Below are 25,396 nucleotides of genomic sequence, written 5' to 3'. Positions count from 1 at the left end.
CACAGTGGAAGGTCTCTGTTTCACCTATGACCCCCGCCACCCACTGCCCCTCCCCTCAGACAACCACTATTTTTAGTTTCTTGTGTATCCTACCAGAGGTATTTTATAATTTGTGCATATAAGGATACAAAATACATACTCAAATTTTTCCTTTTTTATATAAATGGTAGCATCTATACAGACTTCTGGATTTTTTTTTTTTAAGAGTATATCTTAAAGAGATACCAATGAACTGTTGATCCTGTCAGGCATGATAATGACACTGTACTTATGTAAATCAAATATCTATAATCTCTAGAGATGCACATTAAAGTATGTTGGGGTGAAATTACATAATGTAATGGATTTACTTTAGACTACTTAAGCAAAAAAGAAAAAGGAAAAAACAAAGAAAGATAGATGAACCAAGAGAGGAAAAAGAGAGGCAAAGATGTTGAATCAGGTGATGAGGGGAATACCCTTATGACACTGAGGGTATAAAAGGGGAGTCAATTTACCATTCTCTACTTTTGGGTACGACTATCATTTTCATATAAAATCCTTGTTATAAAAAGAGTGTATCTTGGAGATCTTTCTCGTTCAGTACATAGAACATAGGACCACTGCATTGTATTCCAGTGTATGAATGTACCATCATTTATTTAACTTGCCCCTTAGTGATGGACACTTAAATTAATTCAATCTTTAATTGTTATAAACAATGCTGCAATTAATTGCAGTATCCACATAGGCCCACATCATTTTGCATATGTGTGAGTATTTCTTTAGGAAAAATTCCTAGAAGTAGAAATGCTGAGTCAAAGGTATATGAATTTGCAAACATGGTAAATACTGCTAAATTGTCCTCCATGGGCAATTTATGATTTTACCAGCAATGAGAGGACCTATTTCCCCACAGTTTTATCATCAGAATATATTGTTTAAACTTGTGGGGTTTTTGCCAGCCTGATTGTTGTACAGTGTTGCCATGGTTGAGTTTAAATTTCTGTTTCTCTTATTGTGAGTGAGGTTGAGCATCTTTTCATATGTTTGGCAGTTTGTCTCCATTATACGTTTCGAATGTCTTTATAGGTTAATAGTTCTAATCCAGGAATGGCCAAATGTAACTTACTGTCATAGCATATCCTATGTCAATGCTAGAAATTTCTATTGGATCAAAGTAATTCCCCCTACCAACCATCGCCTACATGGGCTACCCAGTCCTTAGCCCAGACTCCAGTAGCTACCCTCAATCCATTAGAGTTGACCTGCAGACTGAAATCTATTGGACATCTCTGTTCTACCCATTGCTTCATCTCTCAAACACAAGTGTTAAGTTATGATCCCCTCAACCTTTGGGGCAGCCAGGTAGGGCCTGGAGCAGTCTCATCTGTTTTCCCTGGTGTGCTTTATAAATATCAAATATTTCTCATTGTGTACCAAAGTGAAAAGGATTAGGAACCCTACCTTAGTTACCTCTCAGGTTGTATGAAATTAAGCCAATGGCCAGAGACACTGCACCACTCCTTTAATACCGGATCAGTGGAGAAACATTCATATTAATTTCCATTCTGGGAGAAAGAAAACAGGTGTTGAGAAAATAAATTTCTTTGTCCAACCAGAAAAGTCACTTGATAGTACAGTATTTGTTTTGTTTTACTGGAGATTCAAACTAATGTTAGATCTTTTTACTGGTAGATGGACTAAATCCAAGAAGCTTTGAAGTAAATATACACAATATCCCATAAATATACCAAACTTTCTGTCTTCATAGATTTTTTTGCCTCTTGAAGATTTTGTTTTATTAATAATATTAATAACTTGCATTTCCATAGTACATTTTTACTGTATAGAGATCCCTCATGTCTATTATCTCATATAATGTTAATCACAACCCTGTTGGGTTGGGTAGTGGAGAGCTGTTATTCACATGTGAGTGATAAGGAGGCTTATACCAGGAAAGGTTAAATGTCCTGGTTCAGGTTACAAATTTAGTATCTCTTGTTGAAAGCAGCTATCAGCAGCGCAGCGGTGGTGGCCATTTTCAGGCCACAGTGAGATTGAGTTGCAAACAATGGCCAAAGGTTTATGTATTTTCAAAACAAGTTTATGACTGGAGTTCTTAAATTAACATTTTGTAATTTAAATAGCAATTCAAATTACTTATGATTTTAGTTGAACTTAACTCTTGTCTAACTAGTATTTTGACTTCTTAACCTTATTATTCAAGTAATTATATTTTGACTCCTTAGATGAATTAATCCAAACATAAAGTACTGATTATTATGAGTATCTTCATATTTTAAACAATTAAAAATATGTTTAAGTCATATTTCTACCATTTGTTTCTTTTCCTAAAGAGTTATTAACATAGAAAAAGATAAACACAATCACTTCTACAACCAAAAAAGTGACTTCAGAATTGAGTATAGTATGCTGGAAGAATTGGAAAATAAATTGATTAACAGCAGGAAAACAGAAAGTAAGTTGCATTCATGATGAACAAAATCTATTGAATGATATAAAGTTGTAGTTTTGCTCTGCACTTTGTATTTGTGCATTGACTGTGTTATATTTTCTATCAAGGTACTTTCTAATAAAGTAATGAGTATCATTTAGAGAGATGTATTTTTTTTTTCAGGTCACTGTTTAGTGATTCGAACTGGATTGTTTTCTATCTGTATTTCTTCCAATTTAATAGGAAAAAGAGGATTTTGGTTTTGGGTTGACAAACCAGTTAATATTATTAAACTTTCTGAAAGAGAAATTGATTCCTGGGCTGTCTGATCTTAGCTCATCACCCTGTATTATTGACTGAGACCTGGACTAAGTAAATATTAACAGATTCAGAACCTGTACTTGATAGTAGTATGAAGTGATCAGATCACATAATTGCTTAAACCTGAATTTACTTGTCTGTGATATAAAACCTACCATTTCTACTTCATGGGAGCTGTCCTGTGTATCCCATGAGATACTATATGAGAAACTGCCTTATAGATTGTACAAAAAATGTTTTGTTTGCTATGACTGTCAATCATTGTTAATAGTGTACTAAATGTTGGACTTAAAAAAGAATTCTAAAAGAATACCTTGTTTCATTGTAGAGTAGATTTTATATGTTGAAAAAATGTTATGTTATAATAATAAAACTTTAAAGCAGTTAACCTAAGACCAGGACCTCAGGTAATGTTAATAATGGTATTATTAGTGATAAAACTGTAATAAGAGTAAATACCTGTGAGAAATGTTCTCAGTCGACCCTTGGGGGTTACGGGGCGCTGACTAATCTACATATAACTTAGGTCAGCTGTCTGCATACACAGATTCCCAACTGTGGATTGAAAATATGTGTATCTTGATCTCAGTGGTGATTATATGAGTACGTGAGGTGTAACAAAATCATTGAACTGTACACTTAAGATTAATGTACTTTTTACATTTTATTGTGTGCATCTTATACCTTAACCAAAAAACAAGAACAAAAAAACAAAAGGAAGCTCTTGTGAGTTGGGGTTGGTAAAGTGAAAGGGTTCAAAAAAAAATTAAAAAGTTTGCAGCCTAAAACATAGGGGTAAAAATGTATTACTGAGGTATGTCAGGCAGTTAATTAATAAAAACATAAGGCTCCTCTCTGGGAAAAAACAAAAAAAAAAACCAACAACAAAAACTAGCATTACTTAAAGGAAAAGTAATAGCTATCAACTAACTAAGCTTTATAAAGTATTGACTCATATAGAGATTATACTGCTTATGGTAATCCTGTATAGCCAATTACAAGAAATTCTTGATAAATTTTTTTTCTTTCAGAATATAAGATTACACTGTTTTAAAAAAGTCATCTTTTGTCAGGTAGTGGCAAAAATCATTCTCCCTCTTCAGTTTGAATGACAATAGGACCTAATACAATGACCAAATTTTCAGTTTTCTCTTCTTTGATTCCTAGAGAAATCTAAACATCTCTAGTTGAATGCTTCTTAGTTTCCCTCAGTTCTTTCGTAGACAACTGGGAGGCTGGTCTTGTTATCTTTCCATCATGCCAGTAAGTATAGTGTCTCCGTTCTCCACATTTTAAGTCACTTGATTTTCTGTCTTTTTTTTTTTTAAAGATTTTATTGGGGAATTGGGGAAGGGGAACAGACAAGTTGGTGTCCTTCAGTCTTAGTTGTGGAGGGCGCAGCTAGCTCAGCTCCAAGTCCAGTCGCCGTCTGGTTGCTCATTGGCAGCTCATGGCCACTCAGCTGAAGGTGCCGTGTTCAATCTTAGTTGCAGGTGGGCGTAGTCCACCATCCCACATGGGAGTTGAAACCTTGTTGTTAGGAGCATGCACTCTCACCAGCTGAGCCATCCTGCCACCTGTTGGCAGCTCAGCGGCAGCTCAGCTCAGGTACAGCTCACTGGTCCATGTGGGAATCAAACCGGCGACCCTGTTGCTTAGAGCTCGTACTCTTACCAACGGAGCCACTCGGCCTGCCCCTGATTTTCTCTATTTTAAGGCAATTTTATTTTTATATTTTTCTTTTTGTTCTGTACTTTTGCCTGTTTTTGTTCACCTTTGTATTTATCTTATCTAGGAGATGAAGGAATGCATTATCTTAGTATAAGGATATAGAAGTTTCCCCTTCCCATATTACAGCTAGAAGTAGTAAATACCTTTTCCTTACTCCAAGTATCATGACCCAATTTTAGCCTGCATTTGTGTAATAATGTACTTGAATGGTTTGCCTGTACAGAGTGGATCCAAATGAATAAATAAAAGATCACTTGCCCTGTAATGGTATCACTTGTAGCTGATCAAATTATGGAAGAAACAAAACAACAAAAAACAATTTTCTAATTACTTTACTAGAGAAGTTTCTTGACCTGAAGTTCCAACAGTGTTTAAGACCCTATAAAATACATCAGATAAAGTTTCTGCTTTTATGGAACTCTTGAATTTTAATTATAAAAAGAACAAGCCAAAGCCACATACACATTTTTGAAGTTTGTTTTGGATATCAGCACTGGCTCCAGGCCTATAAGTAAAGTTAAAAAAAAAAATTGCTTTTAAGGACTTTTGGACACAGTTGTTTGGTCTTTGTGCTCATTTGTAAAAAAGTTGCAAAAAAAAAAAATGGGGCATAAATAAAGTAACCAAAGATGATAAAATAATATTACTATTTTATATATATATATATATATATTATATAAATATATACATATGTATGAATGTAAATATGCATATATGATGTTAGCCTAATAATTTAAATAAACATTAAAAGATTATTTCTTTAGAAAGAAAATATGAAAGAAGAATCCAGTCTTTCTCCTGCTGATACAGAACAGCTGAAAATGTCTTTGAGACCCTCTTCTGTTTTTTCAGGCTTTTATTGTTGGCCTAATGTTTTCAGGCTGGTCTTTTGGAAGAGCTCAGCAACCTACCTATAGCATACATATGACTAAATGGCAGCTAAGGCACCTTGTCAAGGTCATGACACTGACACCAGTGGGTATTACTGACTCCCATCTTAGAGGAGGTGGTCAGATGAAATTAATTCTCATTAGGAAGTGTATCAGTATTCACAGAATTAACACTGGCTAGACAGTTTTAATATTCCAACAATAGAGCTGAGATCTATTTCAAATTCTGTTTCCATAAATTATAACAAATTGAAAAGAAAAAACTGTTGGAGAACAAAACATGACTAAGCCTAAGCTGCTGATCCACGTATTTAAAATAGTGTCCAAAAACTCAATCTCCACAGAGTAAAAAGAGAGAGAGAGAGAGAGAGACAGAGAGAGAGAATTTCATTAGCAGAGGTTATATTAAGATTTAACCCATTGTGGGCTGCACGAGTGGCGAGTTGGTTAAGAACTGGCTTGGGATGTCAGAGGACACCGGTTCGGATCCCACACATGAGGGCCAGTGACACTGCCCTCCACAACTAAGATGCTGAACAACAGCTCGACCTGGAGCTGGGCTGCCGTGGGTTGCCGGCGACAGCGTGGGCTGCAGCCCCTGTGGCAGTGGGCTGCCATGGGCTACCGTGTGTAGCCAGCAGCCAGCGTGAGTGGCCAGCAGCCGCCGTGAGCAGCCGTCCAGAAGCCGGCAACTGATCTGCCTCACCCGGGAAGAACACAATGATGGTGCCAGCTTGGACCAGTGAAGCGACATTCTCCACAATTAGACTGACGAACAAAATAACAGCAACTTGTCTGTTCCCCTTCCCCTGATTCCCCAATAAAATCTTTGGAAAAGAAAAAAAAAAGATTTAACCCATTGTGTTATTAAATACTGGAGGAAATGGAGAGATGCTTTATTTAGAGCAAGGGTACTTAAAATTAAAATGTTTAGGCTGTTTGACACTTATAAATAATCATCTTTTGTTCATTATTGAATTGCTCTTGGCTATCGTTTACTAAGTGATGGTGATCAGTATTATGTGTAGAATCCTGAATTATAAACACATTTGTTATAGAATTATCTTGGCTATCATTTACTAAGTGATGATGATCAGTCTTATGTGTAGAATCCTGAATGATAAATGCATTTGTCATAGAATTATTTTAAAGTACATATTTCTGTCTTATAGGAGCAAAAATCCAGCAACAATTGGCCAAAATACATAACAATGTAAAGAAACTTCAGCACCAGTTAAAAAATGTGAAGCCTACACCTGATTGTAAGTAAATTTCACTTTTATATTCTTTCGTATGTATTAGTATTTTCAATTGTTCATTAGAAAAATTTATACTTTTCTAGTATAAATTGGAATGTTTCTATTTGGTATTAATGGAGCTAAGCCCTACTTTATTGGTTAGGAATTGATAAGAATACATTGGAGGACTGTACTACGTGTGAGTATACATACACATACGGTAAGGAAAGTTAACCACAACATTTTGTTAAATAAGAATTGCAAGTCACAAAACAGTATGTGTAGTATGGAAACTCTTTTGTAAACAATATTTAATGATATGTGTGCATAAGAAAAAATCCCTAGTCAGAAAAAAAAATGGTAGTAATAAAAATTGCTTTTAAAAGCACGTTTTTCTTATCGTTTAGGCAAAGAAATGTTTTTAAATTAAGGGAACATCCCATTTTTTTCCCCTAATATTTAATTCTTAGTCATACTGAAATATGACATAATTTTTACCTGTTTTTTTACAGTTGTTGAAAAGCTCAGAGAAATGATGGAAGAAATTGAAAATGCAATTAACACTTTTAAGGAAGAGCAGAGGTTGATGTATGTTTTAAATGTACTTTAATATAAATTATTGACATTTATCAATAAGCCTGAGCACTTTATTTATCAATAACTCCACTAGGTTATTTCATACAAACCATTTTATTGTTATATATATTAAAATTAATATTGCATAAAAGCAAAAAATACCTCTCTTAAGTTTTAGATTGCTTTTCATGTTTAAAATGAATTTTCATTTATATTTGGACTATAAAATCTCAAGAATTTGAAAGATTGTTTTATTCTCTGAGGAAACTTTTAAGACATACAAAGTGTGATAAAATAATACAGTGAATGTTTAAATGAAAAAATTTATTACAGTAAAAGACACATTGCCATTAACTTCCCTCAAGATACTCCCCCTTGCTTTGAACACACTTATTTCATTATTTTTGCCACTTTCTGAAGCAGTTCTGGAAGTCCTCTTTTGTGAGTGTCTTTAGTTGTGCTTTTGTGGCTGCCTCGATGTCCTGAATCATTTTGATTTTGGGGAAGAGCCAGAAGTTGCACAGTGCCAGATCCAGTGAATAAGGTGGATGAGGACACACTGTAATGTTTTTATTTGGCAGAAATTGCCATATACCGAAGTGATGTGTGACACAGACTGTTGTCATAATGGAGGATGATTTACGGCACACTTTAAAATACACCTTCTCTCAACATAGCTCACACTTGACTGACTGCACTGAACAAGTAGAAACTTGTCACACACTGTTGGTAAGGTTTGTCATGCCGCTTCCTCCCATATTGAAGATCCCCCTGCCTTTCCGTTGGATGGCACTTGGCAGCAGCATTCACCATATTTCTTGATCACAATGGTAAGGCTCCATGCCACACATTGCTTTTGGTGTAGCAGTTTCTGTCAAATAAAACCATTACAGTGTATCATTCACCTTATTCACCAAATCTGGCACGTGTGACTTCTGGCTCTTCCCCAAAGTCAAAATGACCATGAAAGGTAAACGTTTTGAATTGATTCAGGACATCGAGGCAGCCATGACAGCGCAACTAAAACACTCACAAAGAGGACTTCCAAAACTGCTTCAGAAAGTGGCAAGAACAATGGGATATGTGTGTTTGAAGTGAGGGAGAGTATTTTGAGGGGAATTAATGGCAATGTGTCTTTTACTGTAATAAATATTTTTTAATTTAAACATTCACTGTATCATTTGATCACACCTTGTAGATTTATAAATGTTAATAATGTTAAGTGGAAAAGATGACATAGAAAGAACTATATTTAAATTTGAGGAAAAAATAAAGGATTAATATAGATTGGTTTGTATCTTTTTCAAACTTTATTTTTGAAATTTTAGATATGAAGAGTTTATAAAAGAAGAGAAAACAACTAATATTGAGTTGAGTGCCATATCAAGAAAAATTGACACATGGGCTTTGGGTAATTCAGAAACAGAGAGAGCTTTCAGAGCAATGTCAAGCAAAGTTCCTATAGACAAAGTAACTGCAAGTACTCTCCCAGAAGAAGTGGTAAATTTTGAAAAATTTCTTCAGCAAACAGGAGGGCGACAAGGGGGCTGGGATGATTATGATCACCAGAACTTTGTAAAGGTGAGAAACAAACATAAGGGGAAGTCAGCATTTATGGGGGAGGTTCTAGAACACCTTCCTGGAAGAACACAGGATGAAGTTCAACAGCATGAGAAATGGTATCAAAAATTTCTGGCCCTAGAAGAAAGAAAAAAAGAGGTAATAATAATTATAATAGCTATTATTTGTTACATATATATTTCTATGTTCTAGGCACTGTGATAAATTCTTTAACATGTATTACTAACTACAACAACTCCTTGAGGTATAGTATAATTTTTTGCCCCCATCTTACAGAAGGTAAAACAGGCATTGAGAAGTTGAATAACTTTACTTAATGAATGGAACTACAGTTGGACTATCTCAAGGCCAAACATTTCTGGCCCAAGAAATAATACAGTGGGCCAGAAAATTTCTGATTCTGGGCAAAACGCTCTGTGTCCACCAGAAATGTGGGATATCCAGAACTAACAGGTTTTTTATAAAAGGCATCTTAACCAGCAAAGGCCACGTTGTTTTCAGTAGGAAATAAGAGGCAGTAGAAAAAGTTCTTTGACTCTTTAAAAAAAGTTTCATTGAGATTTGGAACTTTAGCTTCATTTCTTATTTTGAAAGATTCATAATTTAGGCTACCCCAGAGAAAAGAGTAACTTAAGTGAAACAAATATCTATAAAGTTCCATTTTCACAAAAGTATTCTGGCTTTGGTTTAGATTAGGACTTTTCAACCTTGGCATAGTTGACTATTTGGGCTGGATAATTCTTTGCTATAAGGGGTGTCATGTGCATTCTAGGATGGTTAGCAGCATCCCTGGCCTCCACACACTATATACTAGTAATACCCTGTTAGTCGTGATTATCACAAATATCTCCAGAAATTGCCAAATGTCCCCTGGAGGGCAAAAATCACTCCTAGTTGAGAACTAGGGGTTTATATAGTCTAAGTCTGAGTCACTTTTTCTGTAGACTTCAGCTATAATAAACTTCAACTTGCTTGATTTAACAACAAAAGTATGACTGTTCAACAGGTGACTTACCTAAGGAGCATGAAAGAAATACCGATTCCATGTTTAGCCTAACTTTTTAGAGGAAATAGCTGGAGTTTATTGTTTTATCCCTCCAAAGTAATTTAAATGTAGGAAGATTGAAATTTGGGACTTTAACAAAATTTTTTGAAACATTAAGTCATTTTAAAAAATTTTAAAAAACAAGCTATTAGGAATTATTTAGGCTGTTTCCCAGTATACTGAAAACATGGGGTCCCTGGACCATCAAAGTGGTCCATGGACCAGCAAAATTAGCATTGCCTGGGAACTTGTTAGAACTTTCCAGCCCCCAACCCCAGACCTAATCTGAACTCTGGTGATGGGACTCAGGAATCTGTGTTTTACCAAGTCCTCTAGGTTATTCTGTTACAAGCTAACGTTTCAGAACCACCTTTCTAGGAAAAAGGAACACACAGTGCCTCTTGTAAAAAAGGTAAAACACCTTGATTCTAGCTTACTCTTTTTCCCAACCACTGTTTCCTGATACTTGATAATTGATTGAATGTAGGGGTGTGGTAGGCGAGGGTGTGAAAGTGAGCATGCCACTTATTGAAGTAGGAAATGTTGGAGGAAAAGAAGGAAGTTTGGGGGGAAACATCAGGAATGTAGTTTTATGTCTACTGAGTTTAAGACGCTGAGTAGGAGACTTAATCATTTTTATTTCTTACTTCCTTGAATATGTTCCGTGTTTGCCTAAGTGAAAGTACTTATTTTCATACATGTGCTGAAATTTGTGGCCTGGGTACCCTTGCTTATCTTACTCTCACTTTCTGGAAGGAACCTCTATTCCTCCTTTCCCCCTCAACTACCAGCCTATCAAAATCTGCCCAAATCAAACGCTGCTTCCTTCTTGCCCACTCAAACATACGTAATCCCTCAGAATTTCACTAGCACTTTGTTTATATTCTAAAATATATTCTAGGTACAGACTAGAATATATTCTAGTATTTATGCATATGTCTTATCTCATCTAAAACAGTGCTACTCAAGCTTGGTCCATGGACTGGATGATAGTTTGCAAACTGTTACTGATCTTAAGTGAGATAAAGTGATTACACCACAATCAACTACTCAGTAAGAAGCAATGCATTGATTTATGTTCTGGCATGAATCTCTGATATTGTTGTGGACTGGCACACTGAATAGCACTGTACTAGATGGCATTTGGTACTGTTTTAATCATCTGTGGTTCCTATCACATTGTCTTGCATATAGTACACATATCATAAGGATTTATGGAATGAATGAATGATACACCATTAGGAAAAGTGAAGAAACAGTTTCCTGATTTGAGGGGAAAGTAATTCAGTAAATGTATCCTTCAGAACATAGAGAAGGCTGCTAGAATTTTAAATAATCTTTACATACATACCCTATGTAAAGCTATGAAGTTGTTTTGCTTTTTTTTTATAGTTAAAAAGCATTATGTGCCAGGCACTGACTCATTTAATCTTCACAGCAACCCCAGTGGAGAGATACTACCTACCACTTTTACAGATGAGCATAATGAAGACAGAGAACTTGAGTGACTCAACCAAGGTCACACCTAGTAAATGGCAAAGCCATGATTTGGTCCTAAGTAGCCTGGTTTCAGAGCCCATGCTCTCAACCACCTCACTTTTCTTTCTCTTCTGATATTTGACCAGACAAAGGTCAATCAGAAAGGATTCTGAACTTAGAAAGATTATTTGGAAAGTACAATAACAGAAGTACAATATCAGAGGAAAAGGATGTTTCCCATGAACACAAACGAATGAGGTGCAGTCCTTGTGAACCTGGAGATTAAGAGAGGAAGAGGAAGGCTAAAAAAATAAACCATTATTCAGTGTTTTAAAAGATATATTAATTTTTTTAAATGGAAGTAAACGTTGCACTGGTTTAAAAAAACACAACAAAAAACACTTGAAAACCTAAGCAACCAGCATCCTGCAATCAGTCTTCTTTTTAGAAAGATGGATTTGAGGTTGTATTTATTGTGCTTTTGGTTATTAAAGATATGTTTCTTTTCCTGTCTTTTTAAATCACTTAGTCTATTCAGAATTGGAAAACTAAAAAGCAGCAAAAAAAAGAGGAAATTTTCAAGTTAAAGGAGAAGGCAGAAAACATACCTATGTTTTTTCATAATAAACAAGAAGATAATCAAAAGCAAAAAGAGGAGCAAAGAAAGAAGCAGAAATTGGCAGTTGAAGCTTGGAAAAAACAGAAAAGTATAGAAATGTCAATGAAATATGCTTCCCAGTTAAAAGAAGAAGAAGAGAAAGAGAAAAAGCAGCAGAAAGAGCACCAACGTCAGTGTAAACTAAAATTACTACTAGAAAACTATACCCAGCAGAAGAAAGAACAGGAAGAATTTTTAAGACTCGAAAAGGAGATAAAGGAAAAGGCAGAAAAGGCAGAAAAAAGGAAAATTTCTACTGATGAAATTTCCAGATTTCAAGAAAGAGTGAGTAAATATGTTCCCTAAGTAATTTGTCAGTACTGCACAGAGGTATTACTTCAGATTCAGTCCCGCAAAAACTGAGTGCTGCTTCTGTGTTGGGCTTGTACCTACCAAAATGAGTAAGCCAAAGATAGATGTGCAGCTAGGAAATTTCAGTATAATGTGGTGAGTAGTGTGGTGATTGAGGTGTGGACAGAGAACTGTAGGAGGTGGATATGCAGTAAGCGAAGCTTACCATAGTTATGAATATCAGAGAGAAGGTGATACCTGAGTTGTCTTGAAGAAGAAAGGGGAAGGAAAGGGGAGATCCTTCCTAGCAGAGAGAATAGCATGAATGGCAGCTTGGAAGAGTGTAACAGTGTGGCTTGTGGGGGAAGCTATAAACACTTCAGTATTTCTTAAGAGTATGAAGGGGAGGATGGGAACCAGCAGGAGACAAGGCAGGAAAGGTAGCCACAGGCCAGGCCATAAATGTCTTGTCTCTGCCAAACTCACTTTTCCCCACAGGTGATTTGCTTACTTGTTCACTGTCCATCTCACCACAAGCTCAGTGAGGGCAGAGGTTTTGTTCTTTTGTTTATCCCTGTACCCTGTACATTGTAGATACTCAATGTATACTTAAAGGAATCCAGGTTATTGCTGAGAGGTGGAATTATAATTGATTTTAAACAAATATGTACAAGAAAAACGCTAATCAAAGAAAGAGATTGCAATCTTATTATCAACAAAGTGGAATCCAAGGAGTTTATTAAAAAAGACAAGGAAGTGTACTTTAAAATGAAAAAGGGTACAAATGAGATATAACTGTTATGAATATAACCATTATGGAATGTTATATGCATCAAAATACATAGAATAACATTTATAAAGCAAAAAACAAGGGAAGTACAAAAAAATAGACAAAAACACATTAATAGTGGAATTTCTTTTAGTCTCTCTAAAAAAAAAAAACTCCTTAAATACAAAATGCCTCCCTGCCCCTCCAAAAGGCCAGCAGGCCACATCTTAAAAAATGTAGAAAAAGAAAACCTATAAAACAAAAATATAATATGGCAAATCTAAAACTGGACATATCTGTATGGATAAGTGAAAATGGGCTTAACTCTTCTATTAAAAGGAGTTTTAGACTGAACTATAAGAGATACCTAAAAGAAGGTGATTCAAAAAGGATGTGCATGTATTACATTTATATTCAGAGAAAATTCTGGCTCTTATTTGTTGGAAAAGGTGAATATTGAAGGAGTATTGATATTTAAAGTAATTTAATTTTACTTCCAAGCAATTAAACTTTGAAACAAATTCTAGTTAATTTTACTTTCTTAATGTTACCCTTTTTTGTTGGTATATGTTTTTAGGATTTATATAAACTTGAATTGAAAATTCTTGATAGACAGTCAAAAGAGGATGAAAAGGCAGAAAAACAAAGAAGACTGGCAAAATTAAAAGAAAAGGTACTCTGTACAGGGTTTAATTTATTTTTATTATTATCCTAATTCCTTAACTTCTAAGGATACAAACATAAAATACATTTTCTTTATACCCAATTTTATTTCTGTATCATTTCCTTTAAATTTCATATTTACATATTACATAGCATAGCTTAGTATAATTTAAGCAACTATTGTTTGAATTCTACCATTTCACATTATAAGCACCTCATTTTTTTTCCCTAAATTAATTCTCTCTTTCTACTCTGTTCTTTTCTTCATTCTTTCTATATGAGCTTCTATTTTAGACCGATGACAGCTGTGAGCATTGCTTAATCTCAGAGGTGATACTCATAGCTAAAGATGTTGGTGACTCTAATTGATAAAACAAAGAACTTACTGGTGGCTATTTATCCTAAATTTATTGTCTGGCTATGCCACTGTTATTGTACTTTGCTGCCTCACATTTCCCTCATAATAGAGTAAGAAAAAAATAGGACAACAGAAATAGAATAAGTGAACTAGAAAAGATAATCTAAATGAACAGTTTATTAATAGATTGATGTAGTCCAAATTTATTTTAGCTATAGGAGAACAATTAGAATTTACTAAAGAGGTTATTAACAGTTTTATTTTTTAGTTAACATATTAAGTATTTTTCTTAAAACTGCACTTTGTTACTAAGGATCTTATAAGTACAAACTTAATAGGCCATATTAATTAACTACCACTCATTTTACTTCTGATTACAGGTTGAAAACAGTGTTAGCAGAGATCCCTCTAGACTTTACAAACCTACCAAAGGTTGGGAAGAACGGACCAAAAAGATAGGACCAACAGGCTCTGGGCCACTTCTACATATCCCACACAGGTAAAGAGGAGGTAGAATGGGTGTTCACTTTATAATAATTTAATAACTGCATGTTTATATTTTATCAATTTCTGTATGTGTATTATATTTTACAGTAAAAAGTTGATAAAGCAAATCTACATACATTTTTTAAAGTTAACATTTAATCAGTTAGGATTTTTAAAAAATTTCCCACGTATTTATAATTGCTCTTCTCTTCTTCTTCTTAGGGCTATTCCAACCTGGAGACAAGGAGTTTAGAAAAGAACATGAGATAATGAAATTGGTATTCAGTGATGAGAATGTTAGCATATTCAGTTATAATAGAGTGACTAACAATGTTCTTTAAATATCACTAGTTTAGTAAGATTGATTATTGTGTTGTTATGTGAATTAACAGATATTAAGTTCCATTCGGTATTGTCATTAGTATTTCCTGTTTATACTAAGAAGGTATTTAATATGTATGCTGGCGTATGTAAAAGTTTATTGCTGAATAAGTTTATGTTACAAACAGTATTTCATTTAAATACTCAGAACATTTCAAAGATATTTTGTTTTTGTCATGGCATTGCAAATAAATTGAAACAATCACAGAATGACATTTTTCAAACCAAAATTTTGTAACATTTATATCTTGGAGGTAAATTAGCTTGATTAACAAAAGTGTAAAGTTTTTTTTTTGTTATGAAATAAGTACTTTTTCTAAGTTTAACAAATTGGTAGTTTGTCGGTTACTACATTTTTGTGTAATAAATATTTTCTATTTCTTTGAAGCATGCTTTGTTTTATATTTAAAAATATGCCTTATACCTTATACATTCCCTGTTGTTTGTATTACTGATATAATCTTTTTGGTTTCCTTCAGATTTTCCAAATTTCCCTTCAGGCTTTCTGGACTTTACATATTTATAAAATCTTTGTGTCTTTCACATTTTCCTGGCTGGTGCAGTTTTCTTTTCTGCTTCTGTTTACCTCAAAATATTTGGTCAAAAGAGTTAATTTTAAATTTTGCAAACTTTTGTACATGAAAGCACAATGTAACTTAATTTGACTCAATTTTTCATATTATAAAATCTTAGTTCCTTACTTTAATAAGTTCCCATCTTGTAGGAAAGTTACCGTATACATATTTTATATAGGAAACTATATGTTATGATTTTTGTCTTATAGAGTATATTTAATTATAACTTGATACATTTAGGTCAAATGACTCTGTTAAAATTTACTATGAGTAGTCAAAACCTCTTATTTCGCACTTAATATTCCAAGTAAATAACTTCTAAAGGAAACTGAATTCTAATTATACAGTTATTGGTGCAAAATAGGAGAATTAACATAAAACATCCTTAATCAAGAATGCCCATTTTGAAGGCAAATATACAGTTTGAAATAATTAACTAGGTATTAGAAAGGAATATACATCATCAAAGTTTCCCATGGGTCAATTTTTTGTTGCTTTTGTGTGTGTGTGTGTGTGTGTGTTTTTATAATTAAAGTGTATTGGGGTGACAATTGTTAGTAAAGTTACATAGGTTTCAGGAGTACAATTCTGTAATACATCATCTATATATTACAAAAAAAATGCCCATTTTATTTGTAGTACTCATTCTCCATAATTTTTTTAAATGATTTGAGGTAATTTAGAAATAAAATATAGAACAGGACAAGGGAATTTAAAAAACAGAACTGAACAGCTACATGATACAGAAAAGTAAAGGTTTCTTATGTATTGCTTACTAACATGTTGCTCTTTTTTTTGCACACAAATGCAGCTTTCAATTTCCTGCATCTAAGGTAAGCATACTGGGCAATGTGATTCTTATGGCTTTTTTTGTTTATTTTTTGTTTTGTTTTTTAATGAAAGAAAGAATGGAAGTTTCTTGGAAGAAACTAGGCCTTCTAACTAAATCTAAAATAAGTGAGAAATTTATTATATAGATCCTTTATAAAAAGCATGTAGATAAACAATATAAATGTCTTCAGTTATAAGCTCATAGAAGAGATGTCAAACATTTCTTATACTGATTTAAAAATATATTAATAAGAAATTTAAGAAAAAAACACTAAAAACTGTTATAAGGCACTCATAATTCCACCACCCCAGTATAACTTTTTTGAAAATATACCTAAATATTTTAAAATAGCTACACTCACAGAGTACTTTTTAGTTACTATACTATAATCACTTAACATTGCCTTACACATATTTTCCTATTTTTCTGTATAATTCAAACATCATTTAATAGCTAAATAATATTCAGTGATATGGGTGCTCTTTCATGTCCATTCTTTGAAGACTTGATCTGTTTACACTTTTTAGTGAATAATGTAGAGTGGCATTTTTTGTGGGGTTGATTTCTGTCATTCATATGTCAGAAACCTTGTATGGTCAAAATCATTCATGAAGAAGCCTTTTACTTACCTAGAAGTATATTATCTTAATGAGCCCACCATAGAAGTTATTTCCTCCAGATTTGGATCAGATGGCTTGTGGTTCCTGAGCCGAAAATCCAATGAAATATTTGGATTCCCTTTAAGGGCCAGGTTAATTAGGACTGTCTTTTTGAGCATATATAGAATGCACATAATTGATTCTAGTAAGTTAAATATATGTGATATGACTCAACTTTGAACATCTTCAGACATTTCACCGTGTGTGTGTGTGTGTGTGTGTGTGTCTGTGTGTCTGTGTGTCTGTGTGTGTGTGTGTGTGAGAGAGAGAGAGAGAGAGAGAGAGAGAGAGATATGGGGTGGGGGTTGTCTTAATTGTAATAATGTAGTGCAAAGTCCTCTACACTGGACATACCTGAGGGGCAAGGATTGTAGCCTCCATATTTGTAGGGAAGCACCAGCCATTTGTTAATGTGGTATTTGTTAAAGATATGCAGGAACACCTGTGAATAAGTAAATATTAGTATCTAAAATTATGCAAGGCATTTTGGATTGTTGAATTAAGTACAACTCCAGCCCACATGGTACATTTTTTAAGAAATGCATTTTATAAGTAAGCTGTTAATTAAAATGACACCCAAACTTCTATTAGCTTAACTGATTATAAAGAACCAAGTTCAGGCCTGCTCCCTAGGTGGATTGTTCTACCACCAAGGCTTCCTCATGAAGTTTTAAAAGGAACAGTAAATATATGGCTGAAGCAACTGAAATCCGTCTTTGAAAAAATAGCTGGAAGCATGTTATTTTTTAGTATATGGGCAGTTGGAAAACATGTTGAGCTTATTTGCTGTTGCAAATTGATGCAACAGTGATGTTAGATGACACACTCAAGCAAAGAGGAAAATCTTTTAAGATTTGTAAAAGAATGATGCAAGGAGTCAGTCACATACGTATGAATACGTTATGTGTGTATATTGCATTGATATATATTTTTCAAGTGATTTCTGATAATCTAGAGAGGACTAGGAAAATCTCTGAACTTTTAGTGTCAATAATTATTTAATAAACATTTGTTTACCTACATAGCTTGATTTGTACGTTTAGTTTCCTTATCCATTCAGCTTTAAATTGTGGTCTTACAAAAATGAGTTTTTTGTAAATACTTGTTTTCATATATACCATCCTCACGTTGTTTAGGGCCTTAATTTTATCAAAGTGAACTTGAAGCAGTTGACCTAGCGCTTCCTTCCAAATACGGGGCAAGGATAAAAGTTCTGGAGAGATTTGTGGATTTGTAGGATGGATTTTACAAGGCATGCGAGGTGTTTCCAAATCTTTGGTGCTTAGAATAATAAAGGTTGGGTTGGGCGCTACCAGAGATAAAGTGCTGCGTTAAGATTTTCAGTTGAGTGTCTGCAGTAATTTCAATCACAGATCAGATCTGTGATGGGCGCACACGCCGTCCGCACTCGTCATTCAGTATCACCCCTTAAGGTTCTTTCGCGCTGCTCGCCAATTGCTTCCGGGTCACTCCGGACGTCGCTTCCGTAGCAGCATGGCGGCCATGGAGGACGAGCGGCAGGCAGGGAGCGGTGAGGGAGAGCGGCTGGATTTCCTGCGGGATCGGCACGTGCGGTTCTTCCAGCGCTGCCTCCAGGTCTTGCCCGAGCGCTATTCTTCGCTCGAGACCAGCAGGTAACTTGTGGCCGCAGTCAACAGGGCCGGCCTGGAGTCCGGGCCCCAGCGGAAAGGCGCCGCGGAGCCTGTCAGCTAACTGGGCGCCCACAAGGGGCTGCGCCGCCACCCACTCGGCGCTCTCTGCCGGGTACCTTCCCTCTCCAGCCGGCCAGTGGTCACCTTCATTCCCCCGAGCTACGGCGAGAGGGCTTGAGGGAACTGTAAGTCTAGAGCTTTTGGAATGGCCAGTTACCGCCTTTTTCATGTCTCAACCATTTTTCCTGTCAACTCGGAGCTCCCTTTTTACTCCCTCTTCCAAAATCTGTGAGTCACTTGGCCTCATTACTTTTCGAGTATAAAAGGAAAAAGACAAGGCGTTTGTCATCGTATTAGATAAATAGCCTCTTCTGTGCTTCCCTTCCCTAATTCATTAACTTTTTAAAAATTGAGGTAACATTGGCTAATAACACAAATTTCAGGTGTACAACATGAGTATTCAATCTCTGTATACGCTATTGCGTGCTCACCATCAAAAGTTTAACGTTGCTATGTTTGACTAACGTTTTCAAAATATTTTTTAATTTTTCAGTTACACAGTTGATATACAATATTAGTTTCAGATGTCGAGTCATTAACTCTTAATTGAATGTGTGTATGCTGTTTGATAGGCAGGAGCGTCAGAGATCCTTTAACGTTTGAGTAGAAATTAACTTTCCAGGAACTGCAAATCTGATAGAAGATCCGCAAAAAGTGCAGTGTTGTGTGAAGCAGCCTGTTGGTGTATTTGCAGTGTAACCCTGTAAGTTGGAGTTGGCTTACATGTGTGATCTGGCAGAAACTAAGAAACTATGAATTAGTTATTAAGAGTAAAAGGATGGGGATGAGCAGAACGAAAGGAGGAGCCCATCTTTGCTCTGCATTGCTGTGTTTTCAAGTGAGGCTCCAAAGCTGCACGGGACTGGACGGGAAGAGAGCACATTGGTTTTGCTCTAATGTCTCTCCACATTTTCTGAACTCTTGAGTCTCTGGTGTACTTTGAGCACTACATGACTGGATCAGTTTTGGAAGTTTTATAGATTACTTCTGCATATTTGTTCAAGAAATATGATAGGTGCTGGAGTACAGCTGAACAAGACAAGCAATTTCAATAGAGTTCTATGCTATATTAGGGTAGGATTCATGGAAGCATATACGAAGGGCAGGTACCAGTCCAGATTTCTTTATAGACACCTTCCCCAATCACCCTTTCCAAAAGAGACCACTTCCAATCACCACCTATATATTTATTGGTGTATTTAATATCTTTATTTCACACTGGATTGTAAACTTCATGAAGGCAGGCTTTTTATTTTGTTTACCTCTGTTGCACTAACATTGCCTTGTCCGATATGGTAGCCATTAGCCACATTTGGCTAGTTAAATCAAATTACACCTAAAACTAATATAATATTGAATGTCAACTAATTGAGAAATTAAAAAATTAAAGAAAATTAAATTAAAATTTTAGCTCTTATGTTTGCATTAGTAGGTACCGCATTTCAAGTGTTCAGTCACCATATTGACGAGTGGCTTTTGTTTCTATTTCAGCATTTACATTATCTCAGGAAGTCTTACTGGACAGCATTGCACTGGGAACTTGAATAGTATGTGGCCTATGAGAAGCGTTAAGTAAATATTTGTTGAATAATGTGAGCTGAGCCCTGAAGAATGAATAGATTCTTTTTAAAGAAAGAGTGAAGCATTAATTATATGCCTTTCTCCATCCATAGGTATTGATTGATTAGCAGAGTGCATGCCTAGACCTAAATTAAGATTTTTATTTACAATATATAAATCATTAACCAATGTTACATCAATAAATTTAAAGATTTCCAAAACTTAGTCCATTGATTGTAATGACATGGGCTGTTAAGAAATATGTTTATAAATCACATTTATATTTTATAAGGATTAATTTTATGTGAATTCAAAGCATTTCAATAAAAAAATTTTCCACCCTATTGTGATTGTTAAGCAGTTAAACTTTGCTTGTAGCTATTGTTATAGGCCTGTGGTTGCATTTTCAAAATGCTGGTGGTTTGTTTGGTCTGTTTACAATTTCAGGATGGACAAAACTATATAGACTAATGCATGTTAGTAGTAAACTGTGTAGTCCTGTTCACAACATAAGTAAAACAGCAAAAATTGTCTGATTGAACAACTAACATTAATTCTAATGTGTCTTCTAAGGCTCTCTCTTCATTTCCACTGTTATCAATTTTATCAAGTATCTTATGTTTCCATTTCCTAATATAGCTGTTTGTTTTTAATTTTAGAACTCTCTGTAAGATGTCAGCCATACCTGACATCTAGGCAGGAATGCAGTTCAATGTTAAAGATACTTGGAGATGCCACTAAAGAGATTCTACTAGAAAGGGGCAGAGCAAGTGATCCAAGGTTTGGAAATCTAGTTGACTCCCATAAATCAGTGTTTCCATAAATCATATACTCGCAGTCACTCACCTGCTCTTGCCTGACAGTATACTACTCATTTAGAGGCACAGGAAAATCACATTGGTATGGCTAAATTCTTTTTTCCACTGTCCAGACTGTTTTTCCTTTTTGGGGAGAGGGGAGAGTTCTATTTAATCCTTGTTTCTTTTGTGCTGTTTTTAAACGCTGAACAATTTTTCTTAGGCCTGAAAATTTTGAGATCTTTTGGAGACATCATGTAGTGTACCCCTCCCATCTGTGAATTGATCCACTGGTGAAGCAATTTGATGTAGGGAGGAAAATGTTACTTTTTCATCCATGTAAAGATAAACTTTTTATATGTATTGTTCAGAGTAGGAGAAGAGGCAGGAAAACATCCCTTGCTTACTTTGGTTTTTCTGACTGCAGACTCAGAGTTCAATACTAGGGAAAAGTAGAAAGGAAGAGAAGAGACATGTTTTCCAAAGAAGTAATAAAGTAATAACCTCGCTGGCCTGATTTTAGGTATACACATGACAAGATTACCCCTCTATATCTCTGCATCAAAGCATGTTGCCTAGAAGTTTATACCCCAAGTAGCTGTCAACTGGGTACCATAAAACCCTACGTTATTTCTCTCAGGCCCACAGGCTAAAATTCCTTTGTATTTCCTATGGCTTGTTAAATTTTCTTCCTCTCACAGTTTTAGGACTACTCAAGAACTCTGATGTGGTCAAAAAAGGAATACTTTCCTAACCTATCTTAAAGGGAAGCCAGTCGTTTGCCCCAAATGACTTCTTGGTTCTGTCTGCTAGGCACTGCTGTGCACGTCACTTTATAAAAATAAGTTTTTTACTATAGCTGTGTTAATCCTATAAACCTTAGTCTCAACTGCTATGAGTTGAAAATGCTGGACTTTTAGAAGCCTTTAATAATTAGGTATGCAAGATTTTAAAATAGTGTACCACCAGATGACTAATTTCTGGTATTTGCCTGCATATTTAGGATCATTCAGGTAACACTAATCAAAAACATCATTCAGATAACACTAATAAACAGACAACATGACTTTAGAGCAGAGTTTCTCAACCTCAGAGCTATTGACATTTTGGGGTTTATTTTTGATTTTTTTTTTTTTTTAACTGAGCCATCCTGCCACTTGTTGGCAGCTCAACAGCAGGAATCAAACTGCTGTTGCTCAGAGCTGGCACTCTTGAGTGAGCTCTTAACCAACTGAGCCACTTGGCTGACCCCTAGAACTATTGACATTTTGGACCAAAACAATACTTTTTTGTTTAATGGGACTAACCTGTGCATCCCTACCCTTTACTGACTAGAATCCAGTAGCATCCTCCCCTTGTGACAACAAAAAATGTCTTCAGACTGCCTTCTGGGGGTAATATCACCCCCAGTGAAGAACCACAGCTCTAGAGCACTGTTTCTAAAGCCTGACTGTACATGCGACTCACCTAAGAAGCTTTTTTTTCTTCCTGAAATACCCAGTTCTTCACCCTCTGCCCAGAATTTCTGATTGCATTGTCGTCGAGTAGGGCCTAGGCCTCTCTAGGTTTTGTTGGTGATGTTTTAGTTGTTTGTTTTTAAACTGATTCTAATGTACAGCTGGGTTTGAGAAACACCCTTGTGGAGAATGCCACACTGCCACTCAGAATTTCTGGGTATTCTTAATTGGTTATATAGTGGTGAAATATAGCAGTGAAAACTCAAGAAAAGTACTTGAATTCTTTGAACCTCATTATCTTGATCTAGAAAATTAAAAAGATGAACTAGATAATTTCTCAAGTTCTTGACTTAGTAAAGAAGACCAACATGTTTTTATAATCCTTTAGATGTTTTCTTAGTATATATTTTTTACTAACAGAAAGAACTGCATTTTTATCTCTGCCTTCCTTTCGCTTTTTTCTATAATAAGGCTTTAATAAGCTGAATTATTAGATGCTTAATTTTATCTGACTATAATCATTCACCTTCTGGATTATAGCAATTCTGAAAAGCCTGTGAGAGCTCTCCAGGAGGGTTAGACGTAGTATTGCAAGTCTTTTATTTGTTGGTTAATTCAATAAATATTTGAGTGCGTACCGTGAACAATGTAGACTTTATCTCATGAGACATACTCATTACCAAGAGCAGTGGTTTTTAGGCTTGGCTGCTATTAGGTAGAAGTTTTTTGAGTTTAAAATATTTTGTTTTGGAGAAGAGCAGTTCCCTAGGGGAAAAAAGGTTGCCAACCAACCCAGAACCTGGAGAAAGGTTCTGTAGTGGGAGACTGTGATTCGATCCTAAAGTCATTGTTACTCCTGTCCATTCAAATCAGAGAAAATATCAATAATAATATCTTCATTTCTTGAGTGCTTGCTTATGGGCAGGTAAACACAATAACTATGTGAGATGTAACAGTGATTTACAGATAAGGACTTAGAAAAGATTTAGAAAAGGTGAGATAACCTGCCCAGCTTATATGGCTATAAATTGGCCAACCTAGGATTTGAACCTAACTCATATGACTGCAGAGTCTGAGCCTGAACTACAGATCCCACATAAAGGGGTTCCACTGCCCTTAGTTTAATCTTGATCTTATCCAGATAAATCACCTCCCTTATTCACGTGGATCACTGGGTTGTTAGAATTTAATCAAGATTAACATATGAGACATTTCTAGCTTAGTGTCTAGTATGTAGTAATAGTTTCTCAATAATGTAAGTTTCCCAAAATTAATTTTTCTTACGTGTACCAATATCTCCTTAGTTTTCGTTTTTGCCCTTAAACTTTGTATGGGATTAAATTACTCTTTGGTTTCTCCTCCTGTTATCTAATGGATGCCAGCCTTTTTCAACCCGGGGTCAGAGAGAGAATTACATCCTAATTTTAATAATATCCTAAAAAAAAAAAGAGTGACTATTTTCTCATTTCTCCTTAAGTTGCTAATACCATTCTAAGTAATACCATTCTAGATGTGTAGGAAATAATATATGTAATGGATGCCTTAGGTATTAAGGCTTAATTCTCTTTTGGACTCTGTTAAAAAGGTTACAGAATGTGTCAAATGGCTCTGCTATAAGATTTTAGATCAGATAATTTAAAGTGTTGATTTATCCATATTAGACATTGGAATTACTAGAATATGGAAATGAGATAACCATGCTCAATCAAACAACATGGTAGAACGCATCTCAGCATGAAAGGAATTATATATAACAAACTATGTGAAAAACAGTCACTAAGGTATTAGTTTTTGTATTAAAGCACAAAGACTTAGATTTCTGATTCAGTGCACAATCTTGGAAGGGTGGGTGTTGCCATCCAGTTTTTCATTCTTTCAAAGAATGATCCTGTCTGGGAGAATGGAGTTGAAGTGCATTTGTATTTTAAAAAGTGTTCCTTATTTCCCAGAATTAATTGTTTAAGGTTTTTTTCCAAGGGATCATATTATTTGTAAACAAATTTCAATAAAGATAGATTTTTTTCTGACATTCCTTAAAAATTAAATACCAGCCATAAGCACAATTGCTCTTGGCAAATTGGTGAAAATTGAGATTTTTATATATTTTTTCTGGGCTTTTGACCTTATTTGTACTGAACAGGTGCAGAAACTTCTCTTTGTAAACCTACTTTTAGCTTTCAGGTTGCTAATATACTGGCTTCGGTAAATTCAGATGACTAGGCTTGGTTTCTTAACCCCTAATAGCCCTTTTTAAAAAATTGAAACAAAGGTTTGACTGATATTAAATTATAAGAATAAATTGAGGGGTTTTTTTGCTTTTACAAGATGGGAGTATTGTTTAAATTATTGGGTCATCATGTCAATTTAAATTATTGGGAAAGTCATGACGTATTTTTGCATTGAAAAACAGAAAAATATGTCATGACTTTCCCGACAACCCAATATTATAAAATTAGAATGAGATTATTTTTTTGAACCAGAAACACTTGAGTGGTTTGATAGTAAAGATAGAATTTTATGTGGTTTTTTTGTTTGTTTGTTTGTTTTTTAGGTTGACAATCGCATTTTTTGCGCTCTCCGGGCTGGATATGTTGGATTCCTTAGATGTGGTGAACAAAGACGATATAATAGAGTGGATTTACTCCCTGCAGGTCCTTCCCACAGAAGACAGTGAGTGAGTTTTTAACATTTTATTTTTAGTGTGACTAGTTGTACCTAGTATAACATGCTGGACTAGCACTTAGTATTTATTCATAAACTATTAACATATTGTATTCAACTAGGTTTTTCTTATACTGCAACACTCCCATTCTGTTCAGCTATAACACTTAACAAGTCTAATCTTTAATCTCTTGCGAGAACGATTTAGAGTTGCCTGGGGTTAAACAGAGATTCATAGT

At 35.0% G+C, this 25,396-nt stretch overlaps 2 protein-coding genes across 3 annotated transcripts in view; both read left to right on the top strand.

The window, feature by feature from the left end:
* CCDC112 (coiled-coil domain containing 112) overlaps nucleotides 1-15,406 on the top strand; it is a 55,547-nt gene extending 40,141 nt beyond the window's left edge. Inside the window, exons 4-11 of one of the 2 annotated variants that reach the window (XM_019651263.1) lie at nucleotides 2,340-2,461; nucleotides 6,552-6,641; nucleotides 7,130-7,205; nucleotides 8,522-8,912; nucleotides 11,828-12,241; nucleotides 13,594-13,689; nucleotides 14,418-14,536; nucleotides 14,746-15,406. In XM_019651263.1, coding sequence (XP_019506808.1) covers nucleotides 2,340-2,461; nucleotides 6,552-6,641; nucleotides 7,130-7,205; nucleotides 8,522-8,912; nucleotides 11,828-12,241; nucleotides 13,594-13,689; nucleotides 14,418-14,536; nucleotides 14,746-14,776 — 1,339 coding nt within the window. In that variant the 3' untranslated portion in view covers nucleotides 14,777-15,406. The remainder of the gene's footprint in view (nucleotides 1-2,339; nucleotides 2,462-6,551; nucleotides 6,642-7,129; nucleotides 7,206-8,521; nucleotides 8,913-11,827; nucleotides 12,242-13,593; nucleotides 13,690-14,417; nucleotides 14,537-14,745) is intronic. The other variant, XM_019651264.1, reaches the window with a different exon arrangement.
* Nucleotides 15,407-18,375: 2,969 nt separating this feature from the next.
* Nucleotides 18,376-25,166, top strand: PGGT1B (protein geranylgeranyltransferase type I subunit beta; the record flags this gene model as incomplete). The annotated part of the gene is made up of 2 exons (XM_019651238.1): nucleotides 18,376-18,604; nucleotides 25,048-25,166. Coding segments are annotated over exons 1-2 (259 nt in total), but the record flags the coding sequence as incomplete, so codon positions are not given.
* Nucleotides 25,167-25,396: the final 230 nt, after the last annotated feature.

This window comes from Hipposideros armiger, unplaced genomic scaffold, assembly GCF_001890085.2.
Source record: "Hipposideros armiger isolate ML-2016 unplaced genomic scaffold, ASM189008v1 scaffold_156, whole genome shotgun sequence".
Classification (NCBI taxonomy): domain Eukaryota; kingdom Metazoa; phylum Chordata; class Mammalia; order Chiroptera; family Hipposideridae; genus Hipposideros; species Hipposideros armiger.
The sequence above is the reverse complement of the archived record's forward strand: the minus strand, read 5'-3'. Positions and strand labels throughout refer to the sequence as shown.